General features: G+C 36.0%; 1 protein-coding gene across 1 annotated transcript; it reads left to right on the top strand.

The window, feature by feature from the left end:
* Positions 1–11,180: 11,180 nt before the first annotated feature.
* Positions 11,181–13,326, top strand: LOC123553056 (E3 SUMO-protein ligase ZBED1-like). Its single transcript, XM_045342808.2, has 2 exons — positions 11,181–11,426; positions 11,767–13,326. Exons 1-2 carry the CDS (start codon positions 11,181–11,183, stop codon positions 13,324–13,326), a joined length of 1,806 nt encoding a protein of 601 aa, XP_045198743.2.
* The last annotated feature ends 633 nt before the right edge of the window (positions 13,327–13,959 follow it).

Genomic DNA, 13,959 nt, shown 5'->3' with positions numbered 1-13,959 from the left:
ACCTTTTTTGTAGGACTTTTATACAATGAGTATCCTGAAATATACAATTGAAAGAAAATATTCAATTTTCAGTCCAGTCGACATGTTATTGCTTTATTCTATAGTTAAATAATTATATTCATTTTATTCACACAAGCAATATAATTTATATATTTGTGTAGAATGACGAGTGCCTTTTTAGCCGCAACCGCATAACAAACGTTATGGTCAAAAAAGTTATACTGAACTGACGACCGTTGAGTTTTAAATTCCTACAACAGGGAAAAACTAATAACTAGTGTGTTCTACACCTTCCAAGTGCAAAATGTGGGCGGGGCAGGGGGGAAATAAACGAGGGTGGCAAAACCACATGGTTGATCATACTTCTCCGGTGAATAACTGACTTGGGGAAAGTGTGCTCTTTCACCTGTTTTATATTAAAGGAAAAATATTAATTCATTCTTACTTCCCTGTTTTGATTATTTGAACCTAGATATTTTATTAAATTTTCTACATAGCTAGTGTGTGAAGAAAAGGCGTAGGGGTGTAAATTAGATTTTCCAAATGTATTGAAAGTTGATTGTTGGATGCAGGCACGATCGTGAATAAATTTATTTTGGTAAGAGTGTCCCCTAAAATAGAGAAAACCGTCGTAAGCTGACCTTTCGTGTAACTATTTTCATCTCATTGAAAGCATTATAACAATACACTACGGTTTTTTAATTTGTAATCGCATATCTAGTATGTGCTTACACCATGATCAATATTATTCTAACTGAGAGGAAAATCAAAATATAGATTAGGCACCTGGGGCCCTTTTAAAGCAGCCTACTTATGGCGCAGATAAAATTTAGGCGTAACTTGTTACATGAAAATCGTTTCACGTAGATTCAGTTTAATGTTCAACTGTTTCTATAACCTGAACAAAACGAAAATGGACATCTTTCTCGAATTCTGAAATGATTACAATGTGTTTTAAAGGACTTAGTCCATATTTAGGGGAAGATGGACTTTCAGTAAATGTTCTTACTCAATAAAACAAACTAACACAATAACAGTTACTTTCACACACCTGCGCCCTCAACTAAAATGTCAACAAAGGAGCGTTTGGCGAAATACACAAATCGGAATGAAGTAACCTGATTGTTGAGTTTTAAATCAATCATTATAGGTAAATCCTCCTCGTTCCAGTATTGCACTTGTCATACATATTCCTCTTTTAAATTCTACGAATGTCCGGTGTCGTCTAAACTTTTCACTATTCTCATTTCTTCTAATACTTTATGGAACATATAGAAACAAAGAAATGAGAAGTGAGAAATTTCACATTTCTCTCTTTACACTTCTCAAGTTTGTATCGAAGACGAGAAGGGAAGTTTTCACATTTCTAACTTCTCATTTCAAAATTTTCTATATGCTTAAAAGTTTACAATAAGTAGGCGCCACGAAAGTTTTGTAACAGTGGTCCTCAGAAACTAATAAGCCGAATGTTTTCAAATTTCATACATGTATTTTATTTTTTAGATGACCCCCCACAAGACATATGAACTGATTTAATTTTAGCTTTTATTTAGTATAAACTAAGCCTTTTTAGCTTAGAACATTTGGTTAAAGTTTAGCGTATAAGCAAGTTCCTAAAAAACTAGTAAAAAAACAAAGAAAAATATCAAACAGGGAATGCCACGCACCAAAAACGTAGCCTCCTCAAAACGAAACCCCCAGCACGCAGACGCGTGCACCACACACACACACACACACACACACACACCCAAAGCCAACACATAAGGACAAAACGAACAACACACACGCACACAAAGACAACACATAAGACGAAACGAACAAACAAAGGAACACAGTGGGGCACCGCCTTGGAACGGTCAGTGGCAAAAACACCACTGGGGAGCTTAAACCGGTTTATGGTGCACCTAACCTCACTCTTAAGTCAAGTGCTTTCAAACTTAACGCATGTTTTTGCATCCTCAGATGAACTCTTAGGACATGTGTCTATCTTTAAAATGTTAGTGGAAGAAGCTTTCAAGTTCAACACATGCATATATATCCACGAGGATTCCACAGAGTACAAATGTAGATTTCATAACATTGTGCTCTTTTTAGCATATATATTTTTATGAAAGTTTTTCTTGTAAGAATATTTCTCAGAAACTACTTGTCTAAATTACATAATTATAAATATTTCAGAACTCTTCATATAATTTCGGTATACCCAACAAGTACACAAGAAATAGTTTTTTTATGTCCCTTTTTCAATTTAGGACATTTTGATAAAGTGTTTTGCATTTAAGCTAGTATTATAAGGAAAAGTCGGAAATAGTACAACTTTAGACAGCTCTTTTGCTGTTTCAATAGCGAAACGGCCAGATAAAACGAGACGTCCGACAAATGTAGGTAATTGTATAGTTCTTTGTCATATCAATGGCTCTGACAAGAGATCGCAACTGCGATTCATTGACAGGTGATTGTTTTCCTTCTTATAATCACAATGAAATCAGGTCAGCCATATCATGAAGTAACAACAATTCTCGGATAACATGTTTCAACAAGATTTTAAAAACTAAAACTAAAGGAAAACATGTTTTAGATTGGCTTATGTTGTTGCGCAAGCGTGCGGGCAGTTGGGCGGCGTCAGCCTTTGGTTTTCGCTAAAACAAATTGTTATGAGAAACAAATAACGATGAAATTTGGTATATAGGTAGCTTGCATATGAGATCATTAGGGTTAAGACCACTATTGCTTAGAATGGAAAAGCAAAAACGGTTTCCTTTCAGTAACTTTAGTTTGAATTGATGTGTGAATTATCAGGATCTTAACCGTGACCCGTCCATTCAACATTATAAAAAAAGTACACTAGACCAACGCTTCATCCCCCTGAAAGGTAGCGTTTAGAAAAGCAAAGGTTAGCATTGTATATGGGTCAGTAGGATCAAATTCAAAATCAGCATAACTTAATAAATCTGCATACTTTGAAAATGCCACCGTGGCGCTGTAGTTTAGGGAGTGTAGCAAAAGCTACATTTTGTGATGTGGAGCGGATGGGTCGCAGCTAAAATCATGGCCTATCTTTCTGTAGTGATAAAATGTAATTTTGATGCCATTGGGTCCAGGTCACAGTTACTATAAATTGGTTTGATTTTCACTGTGATCATCCAAAATGTGGTTTCCGGTTTATGCCTTTAGTTAGGATTTACTTACTGTCATCAAACTTGGTGCAGCGAATAGCAAGCTAATATACAAAGAACTACCATTGGATTGACTGTTTTGTTATTTTGCTGCCATTATATCAAGGTCACACTTACAAAAATAGATTTTTAAGATGTTTCATTTTTCACTGTGATCATCTGAAAACTGGTTTCCGGTTTGTAACTTTAGTTAGGATTAGCTTATTGTAACCAAACCTGATATATAACAAACTTTAGTTTGAGTACAAGTTTTGTCACCAACTTTGGTGTGCAGGTAACTTTTATCAAAGTCAGAGGTAGGGAATATAGTGCGGGATCATTCGGATCAAGGGTACATTTTGTACCGTTACTAAAAATAGAATGACGGTTCCAGCTATATTTCTTAATCTGCATACATTAAAATTTTCACCGTGGTGCATTGGGATAAAGCATTGGTCCAGTGTACCGTTAATAATGCCGAATAAAACGGGTCACGACATGTCATTAAAGAGAACATGCTGGCGTGAAGCAAAGTTTGAAAACCCGATTTTCGCGGAATGTCCAAGTTTCTTGTTATGAGATAAATTAATACTTCTATCACAAATTGCAGCCACCAAAAGTAACATATTGCCAACTAACAAGCAGTGCGTTCAAATGATTTTTGAGATGAATAAATACTGACGCTCTATATTGCACTTAATAACACCCATTTAGCCAAGCTGTCATACTTTTATATACATTTATGATAAATACAGACGAGAAATTATCTAACATCTATTTTCTACCAGTATCAGGTTGATATATTATGTGAGTTTATTTCGTCTAAATGACAAACACGCATCAATACTTTCCATACATTTATTGTAAAACATTTTTACATTAATTTAAAATAACCAACAGACAGATTATCATTAACCAAACCCTAATGGAGATTTATTTATTGATTTCTGACATATCAGCAGGTGGTCCCTAAATTTCTTATTCCCTTGATTTTGTGCGTGAAATATGTAAATGTAATTTTTGACAAACAACACATCGGCGATGATAACGATTCCTTAACAAGTACCGACCTGTTTTCAGCAACCAATTATATCTTTCCCACTTGAATACGGTGTGGTTTACGAATAACTTTAGACGTAATGATCTCTATCAAAACTACACTGAATATCGAGCTCGAAATCGATACTTTTGCTCAACTTGCGTAACAGTCCACCCACTTAGCTCATTATGGAGAGCACAGATGTACGTATCGCTGTGTCGCGAGTTCGATTCCCGAGCGGGGCGTATGCTCTCCGTGACGATTTGATAAAAGGCGTTGTGTCTGACGTCCTTCGTCCTCCACCTCTGATTCATGCAGGGAAGTTGGTAGTTACTTGCGGAGAACAGGTTTGTACTGGTACAGAATCCAGGAACGCCGGTTTGGTTTACTGCCCGCCGTTATATAGCTAAAACATTGTTGAAAAACTGGGTTAAACCTAAAACAAACAAACAAATTACCTGCATAACAAACCAGCCGGTAACAGCGTTTTTGATTCTTTCAATTCCAAATAGTTCCATTTTCAGTTGTCAGTGTTAACAGTCTTTACAGGACATATAGAACAACTTTTGATCGTCCCCTATAATATGTATATGTAACATACGTTCCATGCATTTAATTGTCAATGAATTATATAAAAGGATCGTGTAGCTTAAATTGTCCAATGCAGTTAATTACGAAATAAGAATAATGCGTTTCCAAATATTGTTTGCAATACGAAATTGTCACATTTGCAGTGAGATGATGATGTATTCTATCCTTTGATAAAATTTCATCATTCATGCTGCCAAAAGTATGGAAGCATGGAGGGGACATCGGATTTTTTAAATTTTAATTTTATATAACTAACAAAAACAAATGTTATCTCGTGGCCACGAGATATAACTAAGAAAGAAAAAAAACCAATTTCTTAATTCGTGGCCAAGAAATATAACTAAGAAAAAAAAACGAAAACCAAATTGCCATATCTCGTTCCCACGACTTACCAGACCAATCGGATCTCGACGCTAATTCGTGGCCGCGAGTATTTTGCCTTCAGAAAACTCTAGAAGCCCCATTTATACTTCAATTTTGTTCTAAGTGTCTGCAGATGCACAATGATATAATATCTTTGACAAATTTCATAACATGCATGATTGGGTCATGTTGACCTGAGTAATTGCCCTTGATTAAACAAAAAATGTTGTAGTTTGCCTGGTGAATACTCTAGATGCCATATTTATTCAGCAATCTTCTTCAAACTTTTTCAGGATTTATATTGGTAGAAAATCTAGTGAATGTCATAAAATGAGCATAATGCGGTCATGTGGATTTTAGTTATTGCCCTTGACTGATCAGAAAATGTTATATTTGCCTTGTGCAGGCCCTAGAAGCCTCAATTATTCACCAACCTTGTTTATAATTTCTGAGAATGTATATATTTGTAAGACCTTTCACAGATTTGATATTGAGGAGGATGCGGTCAAGGAATAGTTATTGACCTTGTTTCAAATTCTGGTGTTTTCACTCAGGGGAGCCACCTTGAGTCATCTTGCTTTCTTTACTGTTTCCTTTTGTTAAAATATTTAATCAATGTTTAGAGTTATTTCTATAGAAAGCTGGGAAAGGAATTGCCACTTGTGATATTGACTTCTGTCATGTTACTTTACAAAAGTTCATAAGGTTTATATTGCATTGTCATTCAGTATTCAGCTTTTGCCATCTACAACCCGACGTCCGTCTGTCTGTCAGCTGTTTACTAAAATGACTAGTGGTCCTATTTTGAAGTTTTCTCAGGTGAGCAATTTAGGGCCATTAATCTGTTTTCTGTTTTTTAACTACTGTTTTACGGTTTGGTACGGTACGGTACGTATGTATGTATGATTTGGCAGGGGATATGCCAGTCACCCAAATGCTTCTTGTTAGTGTTAGTAATAGTGTTAAAAATTGGTTAATTACACAATCGCTGCGATTCATAGTAATACTATGGCAAACTACAGTATGAACCTTTACCTTATTATTACACATATTTATGTTGGAAGATTGGCTTTAAAGGCTAGGAGTCATAATGCTGTTTTGACTTATTACAAATTACTTATTACTTCTTTTGGGGTGTAATACCTTGGTCAGCGCTGCTTGTGTTTTAGTTATGGTCTTAATCTTTATAGATTTGTTGTGACAATGCTTTAAATCCGTAAGTTTCAGAAAAGTGATTATGTAGAGTAAAACCTCCATTTTAAGACCTCCTTAGGGACTTACATAAATCTTCTTTGTAGTGAGGTCTTCTAGATTTTTATTAAATGCATCTTATTAATTAAGGACTTTTAAATGTTTGTCTTAATATTGCAGCGGTTTTTTCAATCCAAGTGGTGTTACTGTGAGGGTTTGCAGTATCAAAATATATAAGGAAATAGTGGACAAGAATTTCAACTGATATTTGGATGTTGATAAATTTTGGAAGTATAAAAATGCAACTGGAGTTTATATTCTCTTATCAACATTAGGTGGAGCCTAAACGTGTTCCAACACCCTCAAGGAGAACAATACAGTCCCTTTATTTTAAACAATAGGACGGATAGGCTCCAACTATTGTTTCTCGATGAGTCACCTCGGGGTGCGGCTCTCTGTTGTTAGGTAATCGTCTGCTACTGGATAGATACGTAAACACACCGATAAAGTCACGCCCAACCGATTTCGAAAATTGACTGCACCGATTCCAAAATGGCGTCCGGTTTATATAGATTAAGAAGGAAACTGAACGACTGGATAGACAGGGTTCACTACTAACAACATTCAAGTTTGAATTATCTCAAAGTAACACATCATTTATTCGACATCCATATCAAAACTGCTTTTGAATTCCGTATCACGTGCTTCAAAATATATCACGTAAGGGTTATGATTTATACTTGGGTCTTATGCAAGAGATTTAACAAAAAGAAATCAGTTGTATTTATAACAAAACATTATTTTTATACATCCAGTAATATTTCTGCTACTTGCATAGTTTATATTGTTATGTCATTGCATGGCAATTGATCACAAAAAAAGACAGGTTCGTGTCTGGTTGATTTCATTTAATCTATCCGTAGGCTAATGGAGCCCAAGAAAATTGAGGATATAGATTATTATAGACATGATAAAAAGAAATAATGAATTATTTCACTTAACGACTGCTATTGTCTGCCCTTTTCCTTCTGGCGTTAGACAAATTGTCTTGGTCACCTCAGGAAATACAGAAATAATACTCTTTTCAGATAAGACAATGAACTGTGGAAATATTACTCTCTTAGTCAGACAAGGCAATACAAGAGAATTGCAGTTTTACTCTAGACAAGATAGCGGAATGTTTTGATGATACACTTTTATTATGGTTTGATGCAGCTTCTGCTATAACTTTTACAAATTAAAATCATTGTCTTCCAAAATACAATCCCTCCATTTATTAACAGTTATAACCGTCAACCGTAACACACTCAACATAGAAGAAACATGCTTATTTACTTGTTTCCTTACTTGTAATACCTTAATAGTTCATATACCCACAATTTGTTTACAGAATTGTTTCGATTATTGTGGTTGTGTTTTTGTGGCAGGGTTACAAATGGCGATATAAAGTTTGGATCTGTAAAATTGGCGATATAAAGTTTGGATCTGTAAAATAAAGTGTTAAAATGGCATTTTCTTTTTCAGATGCCTGCTGTTTGTAACCTTTAATTTAACTCAAAATCGGACTAATCAACCCCGCATACTGGTTTGAATGATTTTGGTAAAAACTGTTACGTTTCACAGCTTTTTTTTCAAAATCATTTCCATTAAGTTAAGGGAAATTGAAGGGGTTTTCATGGAGGTATCGTTAATTTCACATCCTGACATTCAAGGTATTAACCGAATATAATATCAAATTGAAAGACCAAATATACAAAGTAACAAGCAAAATTTCCAAGATTATTAGTTACACTGCTTGTTGGTGACAGGATACGGGATATACGCTGTCGAGGAAATCCATATCAGGCGAGAGCGAAGCTCGAGCCTGATATGGATTTTCGAGACAGCGTATATCCCGTATCCTGTCACCAACAAGCTGTGTAACGATTTTATCTTGCCGACTACCCTTTACTTACACGCTATTATCTAATATTTTGTAAATTAACAAAGCGGCAGCCATTCTTTTTAAATCAAAATTCATATCTGAAATGTACTAGCAGGATATGGAATATATCCTGTCTCCACGTGACGTCTATTGACCAATAGAAATGTAAGAAACTTGTAGGAGGCAAGATAAATTAAGATACCATGTAAAATTGCAAAGTATGCTTACATTATGCAGTTTGATATTTTGCCACGAATGTAACAGCTTATGTGAGAGGGGAATTATTTCATTTATACTGTCCTGTCTAACAAGTTGAAAATAGGGCAAGTGTGAGACTGGCATGCTGCCTCAAACGCGTTTAAATCCATCCCCAGTTTACTGACCTCTCCAAGGCGGCGCCACTATTTTCAACTTGCTTTTTGGTCCGTTCCGATGTACATTATTTGTATATTATTGTCTGCTGATAGTGTTTATTCCTTTATCTGCCATCCCTTTATGCACCGGCACTCCGATTTCACAATCTGTTTAATAGAACTCTTTCAACTCGTTTATATATTTGTGGTTTGCCTAATTTGCGTAATATGGCCCTGGCTGTATTTATATGTTAAACGACTCTAAAGAGACTACTCTTACCTTTTAAATTATACACATTTATTTTCATGTACGCTGTTGATAGACTAGAATGGACAGTTTTATCAAGGAGCGCATATTTGAATCTGGAAATCAAGCTGATAAGACAGATTGTGTAATAATTGTAAAACTCATTGGGTTTTAGCGACATGTTACATATTGTATATATCATAGTGTTACTGGGTTCACAGTGTAAAAGTCGCGGGTTCGATCCCTGGCCGCAAAGACGTAGAAAATGGTAGTAGTAGCTTCCTCGCTTGGCGCTCAGCATTAAGACGATAGTGCTACGTCTTGTCAGCCCGGTGTCAGTATAATGTGACTGGAAGGGGTATCATGTCACGTGTCTACGGCGTTATATTCTAGTAATGCAGCACTATGAAGTTCGGCATTGCGCTCACAGCTAACAAGAAGACACCGTCGTTTATATGACTGAAAAACTGTTGGAAAAGACGCTGAAACCGAACACACGCAAACAGTGTAAAAGTACATTCTAAACCGATGACAGTATTTTGGCATGCATATCATTGCGACTTAACTGACAGCAACATTGTTCCATTTTACACGGCTTATCGGCTTAGGTAAGTATCGCATAGCGGATCATGTTTGATGGACCATTTTAAATACCAAGCGGTATGTCAAAAACCACATTCAATTTGTATACTCAGAAGCATGTAACATATACGATGGAATGGACACTATAATATATCCAGTAACATAAAACACCTTGTGCATCCGCTGGCATGGAGCATCGTGCGTATCCAGTGTCATAAAACACAGTTTATACAAACCAACAAAGATCATTGTGCGCGTTCAATGTTATGGTACAAAGAACACTGCGTACACTGTGACAAGGAACGTCTTGCTGATCTAATGCTATTGACCACCTTGCCTATCCGCGCCAATGGAACATTTTTTTTGTAACCGGTGGCATGGTATGTATAAACTTACGTCTAAGGGAATGTGGCAAAGGGCCTCATGTGGCTTAAGTGGTATGTTACATAGAGCTGTTTGATTATTCATAGTATAACACTGCATATTCAATAGCATATAGTATGTTGATAGAGAACATTACGTATAAGAAGGCATTACTAGTGTCTTTTCATATTGAATTTAAGAAAGGAGTTGAATACGAAAATAAAGTAAAGTTCTATTGCGAATTGTATCAATTTTATTTAAACAGTTTTATCAATTCGACGTGGAACGACACAAGTGTAATATTCTTTCCATCACGTATTAGGTGCTGAAACATCAACATACCTTCCTTTTTCACCTGTTAAAGACCAAGGTGATTTGCCTAACATCTTCTACACTTAATAAGGTGTCAGCGTCGAAACTGTACTACACTAGAACAATACAAAAATTACATAATGGCTTCATTTTACTCCCGCGGCATCAAACATGTAAAAACAATTTTACGGAACATATTTGCCAATCACATGACTTGGAACACATCACATTTCAAGACGCACATGACTTATCAAGTAACAGTAACCTAATCCATTGACATGAACTATACTGTATAGATTACATAACCAATTATATGACAAACATTGTTAATCCATTGACAAATCACTTTGCTTATTCAGTGAACTGAAACAACTTGACTACCCAATACTATTGCGATTCCAGTGGTTGACATTACAATGTCTTCACAGTCCTATAAGTTTCATCTGTAATCCTTGTTACTACTTTATTTTTATGTAACTCATCCTAGTTCGAAGCGGATATACGCATTTGAATGTTTTTCTTTCAGGATGATCAGAGAGAAATGGATTTAGAAAGCCGGTATTGACATCATTGAATAAATGAATCAAATACAAGAATCTTAATTAGGGCTGTCATCGATAGAAACGATATCGATGTATCAACGATATTTTTTGGTCGATCGATTATCGATTCCCATTTCTAAAAATCGATCTTTTACATAGCGAAAAAAAAATGTCCGGATAAACGCTCATTCTCTCTAAAACAACTTTTCTTCTTGCGAAAATGCTCCCTAAGTAACGGAAGTTGTCGAAAATGTCATGTCTAAACTTGTACCGTAGTCGGCCTTTTTTCGCTGTCGGCACTACCTGTAATAATAGTAACATGGGCTCAACATTACAATATATGCGCAAAACCATTATGTCGTCCAGTCGTGAAGGTCGCTCCGTTGCTTCTGCATGTAAGAACAATTTTTAGAACATCTGTTTCCACGCCGAGACGGCTTTTTTATTTGTTCGCGTATATAGCTGAGCACTGTAAATGGTACAGAATTTAGCCTGTGCTCGTAACAATAACAATCAAGATGGCCGAAGAGGAAGCAGTCGCCGACTTTAAAATAGTAGAAAAAGAGTCAAAGGGAGGAAAGAAAAGCTTCGTATGGAAATTCTTCGGCTTTGTTGAAACACAGGGTGTAATCAACAAAAAAAGCGTCGCTTGCAAACTTTGCAAGCTGAATATGCCCTACAGTGGCAACATAACAAATTTGAGGGCCCATCTCGATCGTAAACATTGGGCAGAAGTAAAAGACCAAGCGGTGCCAGCACCGAATGTAAGTGCATGGTAAAAAACAGACAGAGTATGAAACAGGCTAACAAATACATAAAAACATGTAAATAGATAAATATATTGATAAATAAATAAATATATAGACAGCCAGCACCGAATGTAAGTTGAAAATAGACAGAGTATGAGACAGGCTAACAAATAAATAAAAGCGTTTAAACAGATAAATATATAGATAAAAATCAAATATATAGATAAATAGATAAATAAATAAATAAATATCAGTGAAAGAGAAGTGCTTGAAGCCAGACTTGGATGCTTGATGTTTCAGGGATAATTTCTATGTTTACATTTATTCGGACAATATTTCAATTATCTCATTTCAGGTTCTTTCACAAACTACAACCAGCGCTAGTGCCAGCACCAGCAGCAGTGGTGACCCACCACTACCATCCCTGAATCAAGAAGGACAGCCAACCATCACTCATTTGTTTGCCAAGCAGAAGTCCTTTCCAAACACGTCAGTAAGAGCGGTGGAAATCACCAAAGCTATAGCAGACTTTTTAATTTTAGATATGAAGCCGCTTGATACGGTTGAAGGCGAAGGCTTCAAGACTTTGATGAAAGTGCTTGAACCCAGGTACTCAGTTATTTTGAGAAATCACCTTTTAGAAAGGTACATTGTGCCTATGTATCAGAACACTGTTGAAAATGTCAAACTTGAACTTTCAAAGGGGAAGCGGCATGCCTTCACTACTGATGGTTGGACGTCTATGTCGGCTGAAAGTTTTATCACGACAACCTGTCACTATATTGAACCACAGATGTACCAGCTCCATTCTAAAGTGCTTGATACAAAATATTGTCCAGTTAACCACACAGCTGAAAATCTGTCGGCAGAAATTAAAGCAACAGTAGAGAAATGGGACTTGAAAGATTCTGTTAGCGTGACTGATAACGCAGCAAATATTGTGAAAGCATGTAACCTTGCCCAGATGCCCCATTTTGGTTGTTTCGGCCACATTTTAAACCTAGCAGTCAACAGATGTCTGTCTGTGCCTGAAATATCTTCTTTGCTGGGGAAATGCAGAAAACTTGTTTCAGTTTTCAAGCAAAGTTCTTTGAAAACAACTGCACTGCATACGACAGAGGCTAACTTGGAACTGAAAGACTTACAAGTGATCCAAGATGTAGAAACGCGATGGAACTCAGCCCTCATGATGATTAAACGCCTGCTTGAAATTCTGCCGGCCATTTGGGCTGTATTATACAAGGACAAGAAGAATTCACATTTACTACCGTCAGACACTGACCGCAATCATATGGAAGATCTGAAGGACTTACTTCAGCCAGTAGAAGAAGCAACAAAGAAAGTATATGCTGAAAAGACAAGTACAGTAAGCTTAATACTACCTACAATGGAGAGATTTGTGAAGCATGACTTTGTGCCAAAAGCCACTGATAGCAGCATGATTGTCAAGGCAAAGGACGCCATTCGTTCAGATCTGATGAAACGATATGTGAAAGATGATGAACAGCAGCTACTGCTAACTGCTACAGCATTAGATCCAAGGTTTAAGAAGTTACAGTGGCTTGACCAAGAGAAGCGTAACGATGTATATAGTGAGTTGAAAAAGGATCTAATAAATGTAGAAATTCCATTACCAGCTGTTAATATCAAGAGTGAACCTGGTGTTGATAACATCAAGACTGAAACAGAATCATCAAGCGAGGCAGCTAATGTTACGGAAGAGTCTGAGAGAAGTCCACAGAAAAAGAAAACAAAGCAAGAAGTCAGTGGTCCTGTTGATGAGGCTGATTTTTTTGATGTTCTTTTTGTAAAGGAAGAAAAGTCTGAAATTACAAAGGCAGATGTAATTGACAGGGAGTTTGATGGCTATATGAAAGAAGACATTCTTTCTTTAAAACAGGATCCCATTGAATGATGGTGTAAAAAGAGAGGACTTTACCCCACACTTGCACAGATGGCAATGAGATACTTACATATACCTGCTACAAGTGTACCATCTGAAAGGGTATTTTCTACTGCAGGAAGCATTCTGTCCAAAAAGAGATCTTCACTAACTCCAGAGAATGCAGATATGCTTGTATTCTTATATCACAACTACAGAAAATTGAAAAAGCTATAAGAAGTTGTGTGAAAACATTAAAGTAACTTAGCTCAAGAGCCTAAAGTAACTCACTGCACTTGTTAGTTAAAGTTTAAATGGCAGTTGAAGCATAAACTTTTATTTGAAATTTCTGAAAGCTGTAAAGCAACAGCACATAAACTTTGCACTTTTCTGTTTAAGATTTTTTAAAGTGGTGTGAGACCATTTATAGATTTGAATTTACAAACATTGGTAATTTTGTTAAGTATTCACTTGTAAAGAGGAGTGGAGTCAAAATAAAAATGAAAACAGTATTAATTTTTATTTATTTCAAATATATAAATACAACACAACCAAACAGCCTGAAACAGTAATATGAAAAGTGGACAATAAAACAAAATAATTATATTTACAATGAGGTATATAGCAGGCACATGAACAAAAAGTTTGTTAATCTAACTTAATAAT

Source organism: Mercenaria mercenaria, chromosome 7 (genome assembly GCF_021730395.1).
Source record: "Mercenaria mercenaria strain notata chromosome 7, MADL_Memer_1, whole genome shotgun sequence".
Taxonomy (NCBI): domain Eukaryota; kingdom Metazoa; phylum Mollusca; class Bivalvia; order Venerida; family Veneridae; genus Mercenaria; species Mercenaria mercenaria.
The sequence above is the reverse complement of the archived record's forward strand: the minus strand, read 5'-3'. Positions and strand labels throughout refer to the sequence as shown.

What these genes read in the sequence shown, in the direction of transcription:
- LOC123553056 (XM_045342808.2), top strand. Translation starts at nt 11,181, where the DNA reads ATGGCCGAAGAGGAAGCAGTCGCCGACTTTAAAATAGTAGAAAAAGAG. An exon ending in AAGCGGTGCCAGCACCGAAT is followed by an intron (nt 11,427 to 11,766) that starts GTAAGTGCATGG and finishes ATCTCATTTCAG; the next exon opens with GTTCTTTCACAAACTACAAC.